General features: G+C 46.9%; 3 protein-coding genes across 5 annotated transcripts; 1 reads left to right on the top strand and 2 right to left on the bottom strand.

Annotated features, from left to right (window-relative positions):
- Positions 1-202: 202 nt before the first annotated feature.
- Positions 203-1,668, bottom strand: LOC136451896 (geranylgeranyl diphosphate reductase, chloroplastic-like). Its single transcript, XM_066452576.1, has one exon. The coding sequence runs from the start codon at positions 1,634-1,636 to the stop codon at positions 299-301; it is 1,338 nt and encodes a 445-aa protein (XP_066308673.1). The 5' UTR covers positions 1,637-1,668; the 3' UTR covers positions 203-298.
- Positions 1,669-2,797: 1,129 nt separating this feature from the next.
- LOC136451895 (pre-mRNA-splicing factor SPF27 homolog) lies at positions 2,798-6,715 on the bottom strand. Of its 2 annotated transcripts, XM_066452575.1 has the most exons (7): positions 6,311-6,707; positions 4,972-5,147; positions 4,164-4,247; positions 3,592-3,661; positions 3,376-3,509; positions 3,244-3,301; positions 2,798-3,149 (listed from the first exon to the last, which is right to left on the bottom strand). In XM_066452575.1, exons 1-6 carry the CDS (start codon positions 6,560-6,562, stop codon positions 3,253-3,255), a joined length of 765 nt encoding a protein of 254 aa, XP_066308672.1. In that variant the 5' UTR covers positions 6,563-6,707; the 3' UTR covers positions 2,798-3,149; positions 3,244-3,252. The 2 variants fall into 2 exon arrangements, 1 of the variants encoding a protein (XP_066308672.1); XR_010758673.1 differs by lacking the exons at positions 2,798-3,149; positions 3,244-3,301 and adding an exon at positions 3,829-4,092 and having other exon boundaries at positions 3,442-3,509; positions 6,311-6,715.
- A 2,882-nt stretch (positions 6,716-9,597) lies between these two features.
- Positions 9,598-16,593, top strand: LOC136451894 (uncharacterized). 2 transcript variants are annotated; one of them, XM_066452573.1, is made up of 6 exons: positions 9,598-9,702; positions 11,165-11,274; positions 11,367-11,546; positions 14,552-14,650; positions 15,245-15,487; positions 16,001-16,593. In XM_066452573.1, the coding sequence occupies exons 2-6, from the start codon at positions 11,200-11,202 to the stop codon at positions 16,352-16,354; spliced, it is 951 nt and encodes a 316-aa protein (XP_066308670.1). In that variant the 5' UTR covers positions 9,598-9,702; positions 11,165-11,199; the 3' UTR covers positions 16,355-16,593. The 2 variants fall into 2 exon arrangements, with proteins under 2 accessions (XP_066308670.1, XP_066308671.1); XM_066452574.1 differs by lacking the exon at positions 9,598-9,702 and adding an exon at positions 9,723-9,840.
- Positions 16,594-17,586: the final 993 nt, after the last annotated feature.

Genomic DNA, 17,586 nt, shown 5'->3' with positions numbered 1-17,586 from the left:
TGGGGGTCGGACGAGACGGAGTACGCACCCAAGGGTCGGACGAGACGGAGCCCGTACCCAAGGGGTCGGACGAGACATGTTAATACATCTCGCTCTGTCCGGAGAAATCAGCGTGGGCGCTAACTCCCTTGCTTTGGGTATGCCTAATATCGATATCTGACACCAAGTAAACAAAAAAAAAAATCACCAATATCCTCGAGAAAGGGTATAAAATACATTGTTATTCAGCAAAGCAACACTAAGCAGTAAGCAGCACACCGGCAGCCCGTCAGTGCTTGAGATGCGGCGGTTCTCCTGTCTAGCGTTGCAGCTCCAGCCGTCGCAGGCGCTCCACCTCCCTGCCGATGACGCCGCAGCGCACCATACTGGCCACCGTCCGCCACAGCAGCCGGAGGTCGCCCCACGGCTCGCCGGGCACCATCCGTTTGTACAGGTAGCTTTCGAACGTCCGCCGCTGCACGTACTCGTCGGCGCACATCTCCACCAGTGCCTCGCGGCCGGCGTTCCCGCCGTAGAACATGCGCTGCAACAGGTCCAGGAACCGGAACATGAGCAGGAACTCGTCGTCCCAACGCCGCAGGTAGCCGCGCCTCAGCCCGGCCTCCGTCACGGCGCCCGTGCGCGCCCACTCCTCTGCCATGGCCTGCCCGCACAGCCGCCCCGACTTTGCCGCGAAGTAGATGCCCTCGCCGGAGCAGCGCGTGACGTACCCCGCCGCGTCGCCGACCAGGGCCACGCGCCCCACGACGCGGCGCGGGCGCGGGTGCTCCGGGATCGGGTGCGCCTCCACCTTGACCACGCGGCCGCCGGCGATCTTGGGGCCCGCGCGCGCCCGGATGCCGGACTGGAGGCGCTTGATCTCCGGCTTGGCGGCGACGGTGCCGGTCCCGACGGCGACGTGGTCGCACTTGGGGAACACCCAGCCGTAGAAGTCCGGGGACACGTCCCCGCCCACGTACATCTCGGCGAGGTCGTCGTAGTACGCCATGGCGGCGTCGGGGAGGCGGATGCGCTCCTGGAACGCGATGGCCGTCGTGTAGTCCCCGGCACCCACCTCGCGCGCCACGCGGCTGTTGGCGCCGTCCGCGCCGACGACGGCGTCCACCTCCAGCACGCCCCGCCCCGCGCCCCCGCCCCCTGGGGAGGAGGACGAGATGTAGTGGACGAGGTAGGGGTCGGCGGGCCCCACGGGGAGCGAGAGCGAGGTGACGAGGCCCTGGACGAGCTCGGCGCCGGCCTCGGCGGCACGGCGGCGGAGGAAGGAGTCGAGCACCTCGCGCCGGAGCATGGGGATGTGCGCCCCGGGGGGCAGCGCGCGCGAGAAGTCGGCGGCGAGGTTGGAGGGGGAGACCACGCGCATCCGGGTGACGCGGCGGTCCACGAGGTCCCGCGGGATGGCGAACTCGTCGAGCATGCACAGCGGGATGGCGCCGCCGCAGGGCTTGGCGCCCGCGGGGCTGCGCTCGAGGAGGAACGTCCGGGCCCCCGCCGAGGCCAGCGCCTCGGCGGCCGAGGCGCCCGCGGGGCCGCCCCCAACTACGGCCACGCGCAGCGGGCGCGCTGACGACGACGACGAGGTGGTGGTGGCTGAGCAGGAGATGATGATGCGCGCTGGGGAGTAGCAGGCGGTGGCCATGGTTGTCCGGTGTGGTTTGGGCGAATACGGGGATTCACGAATGCGCTTGGAAATTTTCCTTCTCGGCGAGTGGAGCACTAGTTTAAAGTTTGTTTTGCTTGGAGTCTAGCTGCGGCCTGCGGGCGCGGTGTGACACTGTCGGAACTGGGGACAAGCCGGCCAGGCGGGATTTCAAAGCATTACTTGTTGACCGTTGGATCTAAAATGGACAGCTGCAGATCGCTTTCCTTTCCTCCCTCTCATGTGAGCCATTATAAAAGATTGTAATACCTGAGACAAAAAAAAAGTTCGGCGAACTTCAGCACCGTTACTCTATTTTTTTTTTCCTTCATGCCACTACCGTCAGATTAAGCTCTAATGGTATCAAACTGTAAATATAAAAAGTCAAAAATATCTTTATGTCTAAATATACCATTAATTTTTTTGAGCATCTTAACGACTTCAAATGAAAAAACACAAAACTAGAAAGTTGTAGATCTCGTCGAGATTTATAATTTTCATATAAAAATTATTTTTATTTAATTCTGCAAAAAAAGATATGATTTGATATGATTAAAATCTTAGAAAAATCATATTTTTTTACGGTATTAAATGAAGATAATTTTTATATGAAAATTATAGATCTCGACGAGATCTACAACTTTTAGTTTTTAAGTTTTTTCATTAGAAGTCGTTAAGATACTAAAAAAATTAATGACATATTTAGATCTAAGGGTATTTTCGACTTTTTACACCTGCAGTTTGATACTGTTAAAGCCCAATCTAACGGTAGTGGCATAAAAGGCAAAAAAAAAAGCTAGAGCAGTGACGCTGAAATCCACCGAACTTTTTCAGTAGCACACAAAAAATTACAATCTTTTTTATAAATTGTAATCAATTGCAATCTTTTTTAATCACTCAGCGAATTCCCTCCCCTCTGGACTACCGGCCACCCAGAGCGTCCATGTCGAGTGAAAAAAGAAACTCTGGCCTACGGAAGTCTATACAACTACGCCAATTGAACTGATCGTCCAGTTTAGTAAGAGTGTAGGTACATCGTCAACTCAAACCTGTAGTCTGGAGTAGGGCGTCCACTGTTTACAAACACTTGAGCACGTTTTTTGTCAAAAAAAAAAAAAAATTGAGCACGTTCTGAAGAGGACTAGAGTAAAGCACGCACAAGGTATTTTCAGAAACAAGCAGAAAACTAAACAGAAGAAAGCTTCAAAACTCAATGTCACGCTATAAAGCGCTGGAAACTCGATAAACATCTGCTGTGTTTCTCCTGCCACGGTTAGGGCATTCCAACGAACAACAATACACGAATTTAGACTCTCCTCTGCGAGGTGTTTTCAGCTGCACAGGTCAGGGTCACCTTCAACTAATAGGATTGCTAGGCACAGTCCACATGTTTTCAATGTCAAACAGACTGGCCCATATGACAACTGCAAGTCAGGTAAGCACAATGGCTAATGGAACGTCCTGCTCCCAACCTCATCGAAGCACCATAGCTTCTTCCTTGCCACCTCTGTATCTGTAGTAGCAACGGCATAACTTGTAAACATAACAAAGGCAAAGGCTGTCTCGTGGCGTCTGAACTTAACTAGATGGCACATACTGAACGGTACCTCAAATCCTCATGATGCTTGTGAGTTGGTTCCATTGTTGTTGTCCATGGGCATTCCCCTGTTAACAAGTATTTTATCACGATTCATAAGTAGAAAGAGGGAGCGGGAGGGGGAGGGAGAGAGTGCACGTACAGTTCTTTTGCTTCAAGTTTAAGCTGATCAATCTGATTCTGCAGGTCAACACAGGCAGCTTGAATAGCTATATTTTTTTGACACAGCTCCTGCCATTCAATTGTCAGGGCATGCAGCTGTCCTCCAGTATTTTGCTGATCAAAAAACAAATTATGAGCTGCCTGTGAAATATTATCATGACTCAAATTTCCCAATAAAGAGATCAATGCTTGTAACCTGGTGGAACTTCCTCTCACGATTGACATTTTCTATCCTTTCATTGTATTCTACAGCCATCTTTTGCATCCTGCATATAAGATGGCAGATCAATGTCTCAAATCCATATTGTGACACTGATCGGTACTATTTTAAACCTATAAAGCATGTAGAGTGCTTCAGTGGACATCTAAGCTGGCACTATCGCTGACATATCACACATAAGACCAACAAAATATGATATAGATAGATAGATACATCATTTTTTGTTGCATCCCAAGAACTGATAGCACAGTCCGTAAACCAAACTAAGAGCGTGTTTGGTGCGGCTCCTCGTGAGCGCTGTGCTGCCAGAGCTGGAGCCCCAGAAACCAGCTTCGCCTCCGTACGTGCAAAATGGCTCCGGTTCCTCCCCCACAGGTGCAGAAGCGCTTCTCCAATCCTGGCCATTTGGTGCAGCTCCTCCGGCTCCGTTGCCGAAGTTGCCGGTGGAGCCAAAGCCAGCGTGGCACCAAACAGGCCCTAAGTTTTAAATGAAAGGCAAAGAAAAAAGAGATACGGCATTGTCAAGGACCACATGGACATTAACTTACCTAGACAGAACAGATTCCATTTGTTTGTTCTGGAGCTTCCAAACATCTACACCATATTTCAGCATAAGCTCGAGATTCTCTATCCTGCAATACTAGCACTGTTTCAAAACATATTTTTCGAAACAAGGCACCACCAAATCTCCATTTATCATAAACAGGAAAACAGATAAAAGTTTGTTCGGCAATAGAGCAACAGTAATGACTGTTCCTTCTATTCATCACTTTTACAAGGAATGAAAGTTTCAAGACTTTGAATACATTTACTAAAACTAACATGCAGGTTTAATGAAAAAAAAGGTAATGTTAGATTTTATAATATTATGGTTGTTATTTCATAATTATCACTTATCAACCATATATATTACAGAAATGAATGGTCAGATTCAAAATTAGCCTTACGGAAATCATTGAAGAGAGTATAAAAAACATAGGCCACTGTGAACTTGTGACCCTTTATTAAATGGAGTAAAAAAATGCAACCATGATAGAGATAAAGTTCATTAACTCAGTATGCACCAGTTTTTATGCATTTCTTTGGTGGAGAAGCAAGGGCACTATTCTGACTATGGCATGTCAAGAATGGTTATGGCAGCTTATCACTACATGCTTTAGAGTTCAGAAGAAATTCTCACATAATGCTACACAATACTGCAAGTCATTCAAGATTATTACAAGCCATAAACTTGCAGCTGTTACAAAAATGTTTCCCTTAGTTTCTACATAGACACACAGTTCTGCAAATAGGCGTCTATACTATAGAATATGAATACATAACCCTTGATGCCCCAAAAGTAATACCCTGATTTACCTTATAATTTGATGCTGCAATTGGCTCTGAGCATTCCGTAGAGCCTGCCTCCAGGCACCAACATCATTCCTCTTGTTCATTGGAGGTGGCTCCAAACCATAGCGAGACATATCTAGCATAAAAGGAGGTTTGCCAGCCCTAACTCGTTCATATTCTTTAGCAAGCATAGGATGATTCTGAAACAAAAATGATAGCATACTTTGCGTTAATTGCATCACACATAAATTTTCAAACAGTCAACACTTGCAAACATCTTGATTCACATCGCGGTTCTGGTTTTGATATGGCATAATAATAGTTAAAACAAGTATACCTAAGATATCTATGGAATTAAAATACATGAAAACATAGCTTCACAAGGTCAAAGTTTAATAGCAGTGCTCACAGTACAGAATATTTTCTGTTAAAAACCTCAAAAACAAACTTAGAAAATCTTCCAAGTCATGTTTTGATATTGAATTTCAATTAGAGATGCTTAGTTCATCATAAATGGTCGATATTTGATCCTCAGAGCTCAGTGTCATGACCAGATGAGGTGTAATAACCTCAAATCCATCAGAAGTAAACATCAATCCATCGAACTAAAAGCATAAGCGTGTCCTTTTCTGGCCATTCAGCCTTTATCTGAGCCCGAAGTAAACATCAAGCACAAAAATCCTTGATTTGTACAGGATTTCCATCTGAAGTAATAAAAGACAGACTACAAGAGCATGATACCCCATCTTAAAATGCACTGTTACAGAAAGGGAGCACAAAACTGTGCTAGATGTTATACCTATTATACAACCCAATTAAATGGTTCACAGGTAAAATGTAAAAGGGTTATCAACTAAAGGACGTACCCAATGCAGAGAGCTCCCGCTCCGCGCGGGGTCTGGGGAAGGGTGTCAGTGGCAAGCCTTACCCTCGCATGTGCAATGCGAGGAGACCGTGACTCGAACCCGGGACCTTCCAGTCACAGGCGGTAAGACTCTACCGCTTGCACCAGGCCCGCCCTTCAAAAGGGTTATCAACTAAAACTTCAATTTCATATGCAACAGTTCTAAAGTCTAAGCAATGCAAAGATGTACCAAGTTAATTCACTTAGACCTCCACAAAATCTAAACAACGGAAACATGTATTCATAATTCATCCAGCTAAGTTAGTTCACTGTGACCTCTACAACTGCAAACCCTAGCTCCCACCCGACCCTCCTTTGAACCCTAAACGCAGATCGCACCTGCTAGCATCGACGAAGCTGCAACCTGTTGCTATGTCCCTAGCATCCGCAGAAACCGCATGGATTTGAGCTACTTTGCTCCAATATACATTAGGGACTAAGAAATTTGTACGGCTGTACCTCGAATCCGGCGGTGGGAACAGGGGGTAGGTCCCGGAGGAAGTCTACGGGCTTGCGCTTCCCTCGGCGCATCTCCTCCTCGACGAGGCGGTCGACCTCCCGCTTCACCGCCGCGTCGCCGTAGTCTCCGTCGATGTAGGGCAGCGCGTCGACGGCCTCCGCGTCCGGCGCCGCGCGCCACGGCCCCGCCGAGGGGTCAGACGGCGGCGGGGCCTCAAGCATGAGCACCTCTCTCGTCGCCGACGAGGCCATCGCGTCAGGCAGTAGAGGCGCAGTCGAGAGAGAGGGAAGCTGTCGCGTAGGCCGGCGCGGAGGAGGAAGATGGAGAAGCGGAGGTGTTGGGACGGAGATGGAAGAACCGCGGCGCGCGTGGGCCGTTTGGAGTTTTGGGTTCAGCCCGGTTCGAAAGGTCCGTGTCTTTTTTTTTTCTTTTTTTTTTTTTCCGAGAGAGAGAGGACCCGTGAGGCCCCTATCTTTTAGCTGAAAGCCAGAAACTGAAGTGAACACACGAGATCTGCATCCCAACTCTCCACTGTACATGTACATTGGTCGCTAAAGCTGGAAGCTCTCCATTCATAAAGAAAAAAGAGAAATCAAATTTTGGCCATCTAGTTATTGTCCATTTTTGTTTTTAGTGATGTAACTACAAATCAGAAATCTTTGGCTATAGAACTATCAGTACCGAACAAATTTGACCATCTAGCTAGATTAAATATGGTTTTTCTTTTACAAAAATAATAAAAATGAGTTTGTATTGTAAAGAACTAAACTAATTAAATCCATATCAAACCAGAGAAAACATAAACCAATACCATTTTTTCTAAGGATCAAATATGTCTATTGGCACTCTATCTAGAATAAGTACCTATTTTATTTGTTACTTATTAAAATTATCATTTTACATTATATTGTACCCGATATGGACTAGGAGAATTCATAGTGAGCTATGAGTAAATAGAATATATGGAAGACACTAACAATCTCACAAATGCAAGGCTCCATCACATATGGAAAAAATTTAGCCATTGCAACTAATGTGACATCGATAGCCCTCTGAAAATAATTCGATTTATTCAACTTCCAATATATTTGGTAATCCATTTTGTGTATTTATTCTCTTGGTTGATCTCTCGGTTTAATACAGTATAGAATGATGATTTGATAAATAATCCGCATGACTATATGCAATAAAACACTATGAACAGCTAGAAATAAGATCCAATAACTTCAAATGGAGCACTAATAGAAGAGGACATACTTTTAGAAAACGTCTCATAATATATAGTTTTATATTTTTTATTAATTAAAATTTAAAAAAACAAACCAACTTTATTATTTTCAGAAGACACAAAATCACCCTTGAAACCAGTTAGATGTCTAAATTTGTCCAATATTGACAGTCCAGTGATCAGAGATTTCTAATTTTAGAATTGCAAGGCCAAAAACGAGCAATAGTTGAATGGTAAAGTAGAAATTTCGGGAGCCTAATTCTAGCCTGTTTCCCATAATACAATGACAAACGGGTTCATGAATATCATAGGTTGGTTTAACATCATTTTTGTCTATTTATCTTTCTTGAAAACCGGACTTGATGTTTGCAAGCAAATATATCTAGAAACGTGAATCAGATATTGGAACAGTAAACATTAACATTGATAAAGTCTCACTATTAACAAGGTACATCATCTATTATTAAAAGAAAATAGCCACACCAATATTCACAATAGGGAACAGGATGTGAAATATGAGATCTTATCCCAAGTGTAGGTGTGGTTACAATGATTTCCGCCAACAATCTAAGATATTGTTTGGTTCTTCGCTATTCCATTGTTTAACATATGCTATACTCCCTGTGTCTTAAAATATAAATATTTTTGGTTGTGTCCTTAGTCAGATTGTTCTAATTCTAAGTTTGATCAAGTTTATAAAAAAATAACTATCATAGAAGTACACTATAAAAATAGTTTTATAACAAATATAGTGATCATTTGATATTATAAATATCATTATTTTTTCGCATAAAGTATATCAAATTTAAAATGATTTGAGTTAAAACAAATATAGAAATATTTATATTTAAAACGGATATGTTCAGTCTCTTGAAAACGCATACATTATACGCAAAAACGTGTTTCAGTGAGTGTACGTACATAAGCACACTCTAGCGCGCGGCAAGCGTGGTAAGCCATCAACTTTGCAAACGTACATAAGCACACTCTGTTAGTGTTGAGGAAAATAAAATAAAATTGAGGTGTGCGCCCTCCATTTGGTATTGACTTGCTCCGTGCTGAAAATCTCTTAACCCCCACGCAAAAAAGGAAAAAATCTTGGTATTGCTCTGGGGACATCACATCAGTAGTTAGTTGATGAATACCCAACCACGTCCACATACCCTGGCCCCCGGTGCACGGGCAAAGATCGAGAAGATGCCAGTCGCCGCGCGGCAGCATCCCCCGCGTGAGCGGCGCACCTGACGCGCCAACAGACCACCACCGGTGGCACGGCAGCACCAGCGCTCATCAGCCTCCACCTCCACGCGCCGGGGCGGCGACCTCCCACCCGTCTCGCACGCCGAGATTCTTTTCCAGTCGCCCTCCCCCCACCCCACCCCCCCCACCCCCCCACACACACCCACCCACCTCAAGATGGCAACGGGTACTCGAAACCCGAATACCCGACGAGTTTTACCCGATAAAGAGACGGATATAGAAGACATTTTGCACCCACGGGTATGTTATTGGACAAATTCTTGTACTCATCGGGTATGCGGGTACGGGTGTGGGTGTATACTACCCGTATCCGCATACCCGTGGGTAAAAAAAATCCGCATAAATAATATCCAATCTCTGCAATTTTAGCCCATATTTGGCCCATATAAGCATATGAGTATATATATTCCAGAACTCCCTCAAACCCTAATCCTCATCCTCACTTCACTCCACCGGCCCATATTTCTGTTTTGCTGCTATATTGTTGATTTGTTTTGCTGGAAGCTATTATATTTTGGTGTGTGAACTCGGGTATATTGTCGGGTAAGAATTACCCGTCGGGTAAGAATTATCCGTCGGGTGCGGGTATATAATGAATTTTCTACCCGTCTACGGGTACGGGAAACCCGACGAATAAGATTTTGATCTGGTGGGTGTAGGTACGGGTGGCCAGTACCCATCGGGTACGTACCCATTGCCATCACCCCACCCGGGTCCCCCGGTCCACACTTCCACTCCCAACCCCTGGGCCCGCCCGTTTAGAACGCGGGAAAATTCTCATATTCCTGTGTTTTTTCTATAAAATTAAATTGATTCATGATTCTCTGCTACTACATTTCCGTCACTACCGGAGCCGCCACTCCCACGACCACGAACGCGGGCGGCGGAGCGGAAACGAACCAGGTGCGTGCATCAACACCTGCCCCTCTCCCTTCCTTCATTCCTTCCTTCGTGCCGCCTCGCAGTTCTCGGCGATCGGGGTCCGGCCACTGCGAATTCCCGGCTGTTATCGGGCTGGGGTTTGGGCGTCGTGTTTGGCGGGTGAGATTAGATTCCTGCTCCCAGCTGCTTTACTTGTCCCTTGGCAGATCGCTTGGGGTTGGGTTCTTCGTGGATGTGAGGTGAGGTGAGGTGGGGTTTCGATCCGTTCCTCCTCCAGCTCCGGTGGTTCTCGCCGGTCGCGTTGGCTCCCGGAAGATCGGAGCTGCACACTGGCGGCACCGCGTTGCGTTAACTTGATCTCGACCTGGCGATGTGGAGCGCTTCCAGATCCAATCCTGCGTCGTGCGAGGACCAACAGCTTGTACCTCGCCCGAATTCCAGTACCCTGCCGTGCTACGATTTTGATATGGCTGCTGCTCTGTCAGTCCACTCCCATACGTCGTGGTGACTGGAATTTAGTGGCCTGCCGGCCTGCTGCCCTATTTAATGACCCCCTCCTTTTCGGTGATTTTGATGTTTGATGGTCCAGTCTTGGCATTGAATCGATCATCAGTTGGAAGCTGCTATATGTATCTATTATTCCTAGATTATTTTGTTTTGTTTGCACCGAGGCCATGACCGGGATGCCTGTTCATATTGACCTTTATACTCAGAATATGGCATTCATAACGCTCCAGTAAGAAGGAAATGCACACTTTTTTTCCCCACACCAGGCTAGCCCCAGTTCCATTCTGATGTAGCAGAAGAGCAGAAAGAAAACAGGCTACTACCTCCAGCATATCTGCACTCTGCCTCAGAGTCAGATAGTCCCCAGGAGCTAAACGTTTAAAACCGACCAGTTTGTGAAAGCATAGTAAAGTTCTACAGGCCTATTACAGACCTTCCAGGCCGAACAGTGATATCACAAAACTCTACAGATCGAAATACACACTTGCCATGTAGAATATCACTGTAACAGAAAACTTTCATGCTCCCAAACAAGACTGCAGTTAACCAGTTTTATGTTCAATTGCAGAATTTCAGTCTCTTTATGTGTTTGTGTTGTGATGCTAAAATGGTCTGCATAGATCATTTTGGAGAAATCATACTATCGTAACTTTTGAAGTCTGAAACATATAATTTGGTACAATTCATTGTCCAAACTTGTGTTTATGGCACTGTATCTATGTCAGTATGTCTACTTTAAATTACTGCTGCTTGTGACCGGATGGACTAATTTAACTTCTGTTGGACATAAAAGCTGAGCTCTTGTTAACCTCGGGTATTTACCTGAATATTTGCCACACCCTCTTAATTAAGCTGTTAATTTTTCAGTATGCTATTCTGTTAACTTTTCTTTTGCTACTTTTTGCACAAAGTTGCCGGATGAAATTAATTTATGTATGTCCATTCTTCTTCTAATAGCATTTATGCACGGTTGCAGTTATCTAGTGGAGCTGCCTCGTTCAAGGTACTGTAATGTCCTTTCTATTCAAGTCTAGCAATGGCGGTACCACTGAAAAAACCCTGCCCCAAGAAGAACAGCAAGAAAAAGTAAGATCAACCTTGCCTAGACATCTCTGCTGGATTTTAGCTATGTGCTTTCTAGTAAGTATTAACTTTCTGCACTGTGACTCTGTGAGCAGATAAATGAACTACGCAAGGAGCTTGGTGAACACTCATCAGCAGCCATTCAAGACTTCCTTTCAGATGCCTCATTAGCGAGATTTCTTCGAGCAAGGAACTGGAATGTGCAGAAAGCTAGTAAAATGATGAAAGCAGCTGTGAAGTGGCGGCTTGCATTCAAACCTGAAAACATCTGCTGGGTATGTTGGTTTTAATTAAAGATAACATGATTACAGGCAGTACATAGATCAATACATTCAAACTTTAGCGAGAAGTAGACAGGCAGGGGGTCCTTGTAGCTCAGTTGGTAGATCCTCTGGTTCCCTAAAAGGTACAGCATTCCCCGCTGCTAGGGTAAAGCTATGGGAAAGTCTTCTCCTGTATCCCCCTCTAATGTTCTGACCTACAAGCTATCTGAAAGTTCAGTATAGGAGGAATAATCAGGATGCTAATTTAAGGATATTGTTTTAAGAGTAAAATGCATGGATAGTCCATTAACTTGTGAGGGGGTGTCGATTTGGTCCATCAGGTTTGAAAGTACATTTTTTGGTCCAAAATCTTGATCAGTGGTGCATAAAAAGTCCATACCCCTTCCTTTTATGTTTAAATTTGTAAAACCCCCCTATATTTATTTTTCTTTCACAAGCTTGTTGGCCCAGTGTGCGCAGTCACCACTGGCACTCGCTGCCGCTCGGGCTCGGTGGCGCTCGCCACGGCTGTCCCATGCCACTGCACTCGCCCCTGCCACGACCTGTGCTGCCGCTCGACTGTGCTCGCGCACCCAGTGCCACAGGCATCACGCGTCGCTCGCCGCGCTCATCGCCCACCTGCATCCCACGCTGCGCGCAGAGCACCGTGACATGGATAGCCACGGTGGCGGCCAAGGTGATGCAGCTCATGGCGATGGCGCGGCTGTTCTGGAGAACAAAGGCTACGACGACAGCAAAATAATGGCGGGGGAGTACCAGGGGAGCACCACGGACACATACAAGGTACCGGTTGGGGCAGAGGAGGTCCGAGGAGGGATGACAACATGCGCGCAGGCGGGGCGGCGACGTTCCGTGGCGGACACGGCGGTGTCAGCTCGTCCGCAGTGATGTCTCTGTGCAAACAAAGGAGAACATCGGCACGGGAAGGTCAAGGGCAGTCCTCCATATCATGTAATTGGACCAATTTCAACAGACGAAGCTTACCCCCAAAACAGCTAGGTCTCAGCGGCGAACTAACTGGCGGCGGGGAAATCCAAAAGTAGGCCGTCCAGGACTAAGGGAGCGCGCCCACGCGCGTGTAGCCGAGCCAAGCACCATTGGTTCATCGCAACACGGTTAGACGAAGGGGCACTGCCTCGGTCGGCGCGACGAAGCAGAAGGCGACAGCGAGAAGGTAGAGAAATTACAGCAGGGGCTTGCGCGGAGACATGTGCGATGCCAGCAGGCGCCCGCTGGGTTCACACTTCACAGTAAGGGTGCACATGCGTCCGCCCGGTTTGCCCCCATCCGGAGTACAGCGATCAGCGGGGAAGAAAAAATGACGACGTGAGCAGAGCGGTCACGTGTGCAAGTGGCTGGGCTTTGCCACTGCTCTTGTGGCGGGCCAGCGCGCAACAGCGGCAGGAGCAGCAACGGCACGAGCGCACGCGGCAGTGCGAGCCAGCGGCACATCATAGCAACGCAGTGGCACCGGCGCATGCGCAATGATGGCGCTCGGGTCGCGACCAGCACAGCGAGGAGGTGGCCGCAGCATGCGCTCGACCAAGCACGCAGCAGCGGGCCACAGAAGCGTGCCAGCGGGCCGTGGCGCGACAAGGAAGCGAGGAGAAGGCGAGGCGGCCAGGTAGGGAGGAGAGCAGGCCAGGGTAGCACGACGAAGCCAGGCGTGGCATCGGTAGTGCGTTGGCAGGGGCTCGTCGAGGCAGTGCACTGGGATCTCTTCACGGCGATCGCCTTCTCGTTGCCGTTGTGCCGAACGCACAGAGCATGTTGGGATGGTCGATCCCGTCGATGGCCGTGACCTTGTCCCAGAACTCGTGCTCCGGCAACGAGGTCTCCTTGAGGTGCTTCACCGCCATGACTGGCCCAGACTCGATCGCGGCCTTGTACGTGGTGCCGTGCGTGCCCTTGCCAAGAACCTCGCCGAACGCGCGCAGCAGGTCCTTGAGGTCGTAGGGCCGGGGAATCCTGCCGAAGAAGAAAAGCTTCTTCCGTCCCGTGGTTGCTGCTGGTGGGACTGAAGGCAGCGGCGGCGACGGTCGCGCGTCATGTGGAGTGTAGCCGTTGGGGCTCATTGCCTCTTTGCTGTGTAGGGCCAGCTCCTCCGCAACGGCGTCGTGGCTGTGGTAGGTTGCTCTGGGCTCCCGCCGGTGGTGGCCTGCTGCGACATGAGCGAGCGCGGGATCTCATAATGGTCTTGGCCATGGCGGAGTGGTCGAGCCCGAACGGGGTGTTGGGGCCTTGGCCATGGAGCTGTAGACCGGCATGTCGCCGGCCTCGGACAGCATGGCCGGATCGATGGAGCCGAGCAGGTCCATGTAGTCCGGCACGGTCCTAGCGGGCGCGCGGCAGGCCGCGGCCACCGAAGGCGGCGGTGTGGCGGACTTCTTGGGCGAGGACGACGGCGACGCGCGGGGAACTTGAGGAGCACGCGGAGTGCCCGGTCCCTGTCGGCGGCAGCGTTGACGCGTGGGAGGAGGTCCCCGGCGCGGAGCCCCGAGAAGGCGAGCGCGTCCGCAGACGCGGCCGCGACGGTGCCCGGGGCGCCGCTGGCCGCCAAGATGTGGAGCGGCGTGGCGCCGTCCGTGGGCGACGCACGCGCGGCCTCCGCCGGCGCGGAGGACAGCACGTACGCCAGCACCGTTGTGCTGCCGTAGAAGAGATCCCGTGCATTCGAAGACAGGGAAGGGTAAGGTTGTGAAAGAAAAATAAATATAGGTGGTTTCTACAAATATAAACATAAAACGAAGGGATTTGGACTCTTTATGCACCATTGATCAAGATTTTGGACCTAAAAATGCACTTTCAAACCTGATGGACCAAATCGACACACCCTCACAATTTAATGGACTATCCATGCATTTTACTCTTGTTTTAATTGATTGGGGTGAACAACTTGTAGCTCAAAAGCAGCTTGTATTTGTTTTTACAAAGTATCTCATATTTGCAGTTAAACAACATATAATAAGCTTGTTTCATCATTTCTCCTCCTTCAGGATGATATTGCAGAGGAAGCGGAGACTGGAAAGATATATAGGGCAGACTATAAGGACAAACATGGCAGAACTGTTCTTGTATTGAGGCCTGGCTTAGAGGTTAGTTTAGATACTAGAGATTAATTTTCTGGAAATAATTGAGTAAACATCTTCGGATTATTGAGATTTTTGTTGGTCTTGCAGAGGTATTCTGTATGGTTTTGCATCAGATATGCCTGTCATCTAACATGCTTGGAGATTAGAATTAGAATTTAATCATATGATCTAGAGAACATCTAGAAATAATCATAGGCATGCTATCTTGCAAAGTGCTAAGCCTGCCAATATGAGTATATTGAACAACAAATGTGAAACATATGATCAATCAACCTTTATGATCCTAATTTAAAATCAAACTATTAGGAGAAACAGAAGGTGAATTTCAAGCTATGCATTAAATACCTTCAATACTTCTCTCTATTTTGACAATCTTTTGTTGAAAATCTTGCATTTCCTAATTCCAAATTACCAATGCAGTTTGAACTACTGAATTTGTATGGTGTTAGTTTACTTTGAGGATTATAACAAAAGGTGTTTGATATTGATTTGATGAACCAATATCATCGTGCAGTCTAGGCTTCAAAAGATTGTTGATCAAATGTGAAACATCTATTTTTTAAAACTTGTATGTTTGGTCTTTTTGAAATGTGGCAGAACACTACCTCAGCAACAGGACAGATCAAATATCTAGTCTACTCTCTGGAGAAAGCAATTATGAACCTGCCGGAAGATCAAGAGAAAATGGTATGGCTGACAGATTTCCAGAGCTGGACATTGGGAAGCACACCGCTGAAGGTGACCCGTGAGACTGTCAATGTCTTGCAAGACTGTTATCCTGAGAGGTTGGGGCTTGCAATCCTTTACAACCCTCCTAGGATATTTGAATCGTTCTGGAAGGTGACCACAACTGACTTTCTTTTGTTCACTTGAGAACCAGTATTTCTTCTGTTTCTGCCATTTGCACAGGGTGCATCAGTGTAGGAGTGATTGCTACCAGCTTACCATGATGTTGTTAAATAGGCCCATACTGAAGGAATTTGATCAACTATTTATTGTGCTTCCATTCTTTAGTTAGATTTGTTTGTCAAATAATTAAATTTGGTAATACCATTCTTAATGAATTTGAACTATTAAAATTCAAATGTAATGATCCTCTTCATCTGTGTTCCATGATGTGTTGTGCACTCTACTGCTACCAAGACCGGGACCCAAATCATGGAAATTAAACTATATGAAACGTAACAGATGCTCACTGAAAATGGACTGTATGGATCATGTTGTGGATAGGGAATATACAATCCCTCGCCATTATTACCATTTTGCACTGCTTTCACCCTTTTTCTACTCAGCTACATAAGTTATTCCATTGGTTGAAACAGCAACTAGTCTAACCATAATTACAACTGACAGATAGTGAAGCCGTTCCTGGACCATGAGACCCGCAAGAAGGTCAAGTTTGTGTACTCCAACGACAAGGAGAGCCAGAAGATAATGGCAGAAGTCTTTGACATGGAGGAGCTCGACTCGGCATTCGGGGGAAAGAACCCAGCGACATTCGAGTACAACAGCTACGCAGAGCGAATGCAGGAGGACGACAAGAAGATGGGATCGTTGCACAGTTCAACCAATAGCTTGCTTGAATCAGCTGAGAAGGAGGCTAATGGCGCAGACTCGGACGCCTCAAGTGAGGCCTCCTTCTACAGTGGAACTGACTCTCCGAAACATGAGGACGGCGAACACAGCATCGCAAAGAAGAAAGGCTGAACTGAGCTGCTTTGATTGCTCAATCTGAGGGAGCTGAGGAATGGAACATCTAGCTTGAACGATTGTCAGGACCGATGGCGATGACAGATTACAAGCTGGTTAGATAACGTTGTCGGGTCTAGGCGGAATGTATATTTGCTGCTCATGGTATTACGGAGTATATGTAAGAGTTTGGACCATCAACGGTGAATTGGTGATGCGCTATATATCTTTGGAATAAGTTAAACTTCTTCATGGCACATGTTTGGTTACTCGTTGACGTCGCCCAATGTATATTCCAGTTCCCAATGTCTCTAACAGCGTTTATCAACTTGAACCATTGTATTTCTTGGAAATTGAACTGTACCAGCCAACTACTGTATTTCCTCTCGAAAAACAGAGGTGGTTCCAAAAAGTTAGTTTTGATTTGCAAAACGAGTCTTCAACCATCATTGGAAACGAAGTACCAATGAGTAAAACATGAAACCCAAGAGGTAGCACTGATTAAAACATGATGATACAAAAAATTGACGACGTTGGTATATGTTTGATACCAAAATTTTGGTAGCGAACTTAAATTGTAATTTTGAAACTTTGTGGCTAGGATTGTAAAAAGCTTCTTGCATAATTGATGTCTTCGGCTGCGCACCAAACAGAACAATCTTGCATATTTGCTTCATGCATTTATGTCTTACTATCTAGAAGTGCATGAGCGTAAACTGAGAACAGGGTAACATTTTCACGAGTACATTGAGGCTATTTATTTTCATCGTGATTCATGTTGTAAGGGTACATAGGAAGAATCATGGACATGTGAGAAGAACCAAACGGATAAATATCTTGCGAGAGTTGGAGTAAAACAATGTGAGCAAAAGTGCATGTATTTTGCTTTTACTCCTTCCGTTCTGAAGGGACCGTGACGCCTAAGAGAGGAGGTGAATTATGCAACTTAAAAAATCTAACTCTAAACTATGACATCTTTTTCTAACATTGGCAAAAACTATGCAAAAAATAAACTATCTAAAAGTGCAATTACGATTTTGCTAATGTGTTGCTATCTATACCGCAAACGTAGTAAAGTAATCAATGTAAATGCAGAAGCTAAAGAGCAAGGTAAGAGATATGCAAACTCCCGTCGACGACTCCGGTATTTTTACCGAGGTATCGAAAAGCGCGCAAGCTTTCCCCTAGTTCTCGTTGGAACCCCTCGCAAGGAATCCCTCGCAAGGGCCAAGCTCCCGGTCGGGTAACTC

The sequence above is a fragment of the Miscanthus floridulus genome, chromosome 5, assembly GCF_019320115.1.
Source record: "Miscanthus floridulus cultivar M001 chromosome 5, ASM1932011v1, whole genome shotgun sequence".
Lineage (NCBI taxonomy): Eukaryota > Viridiplantae > Streptophyta > Magnoliopsida > Poales > Poaceae > Miscanthus > Miscanthus floridulus.
Note: the sequence above shows the minus strand (reverse complement) of the source record. Positions and strands in the feature narration are given on the sequence as shown.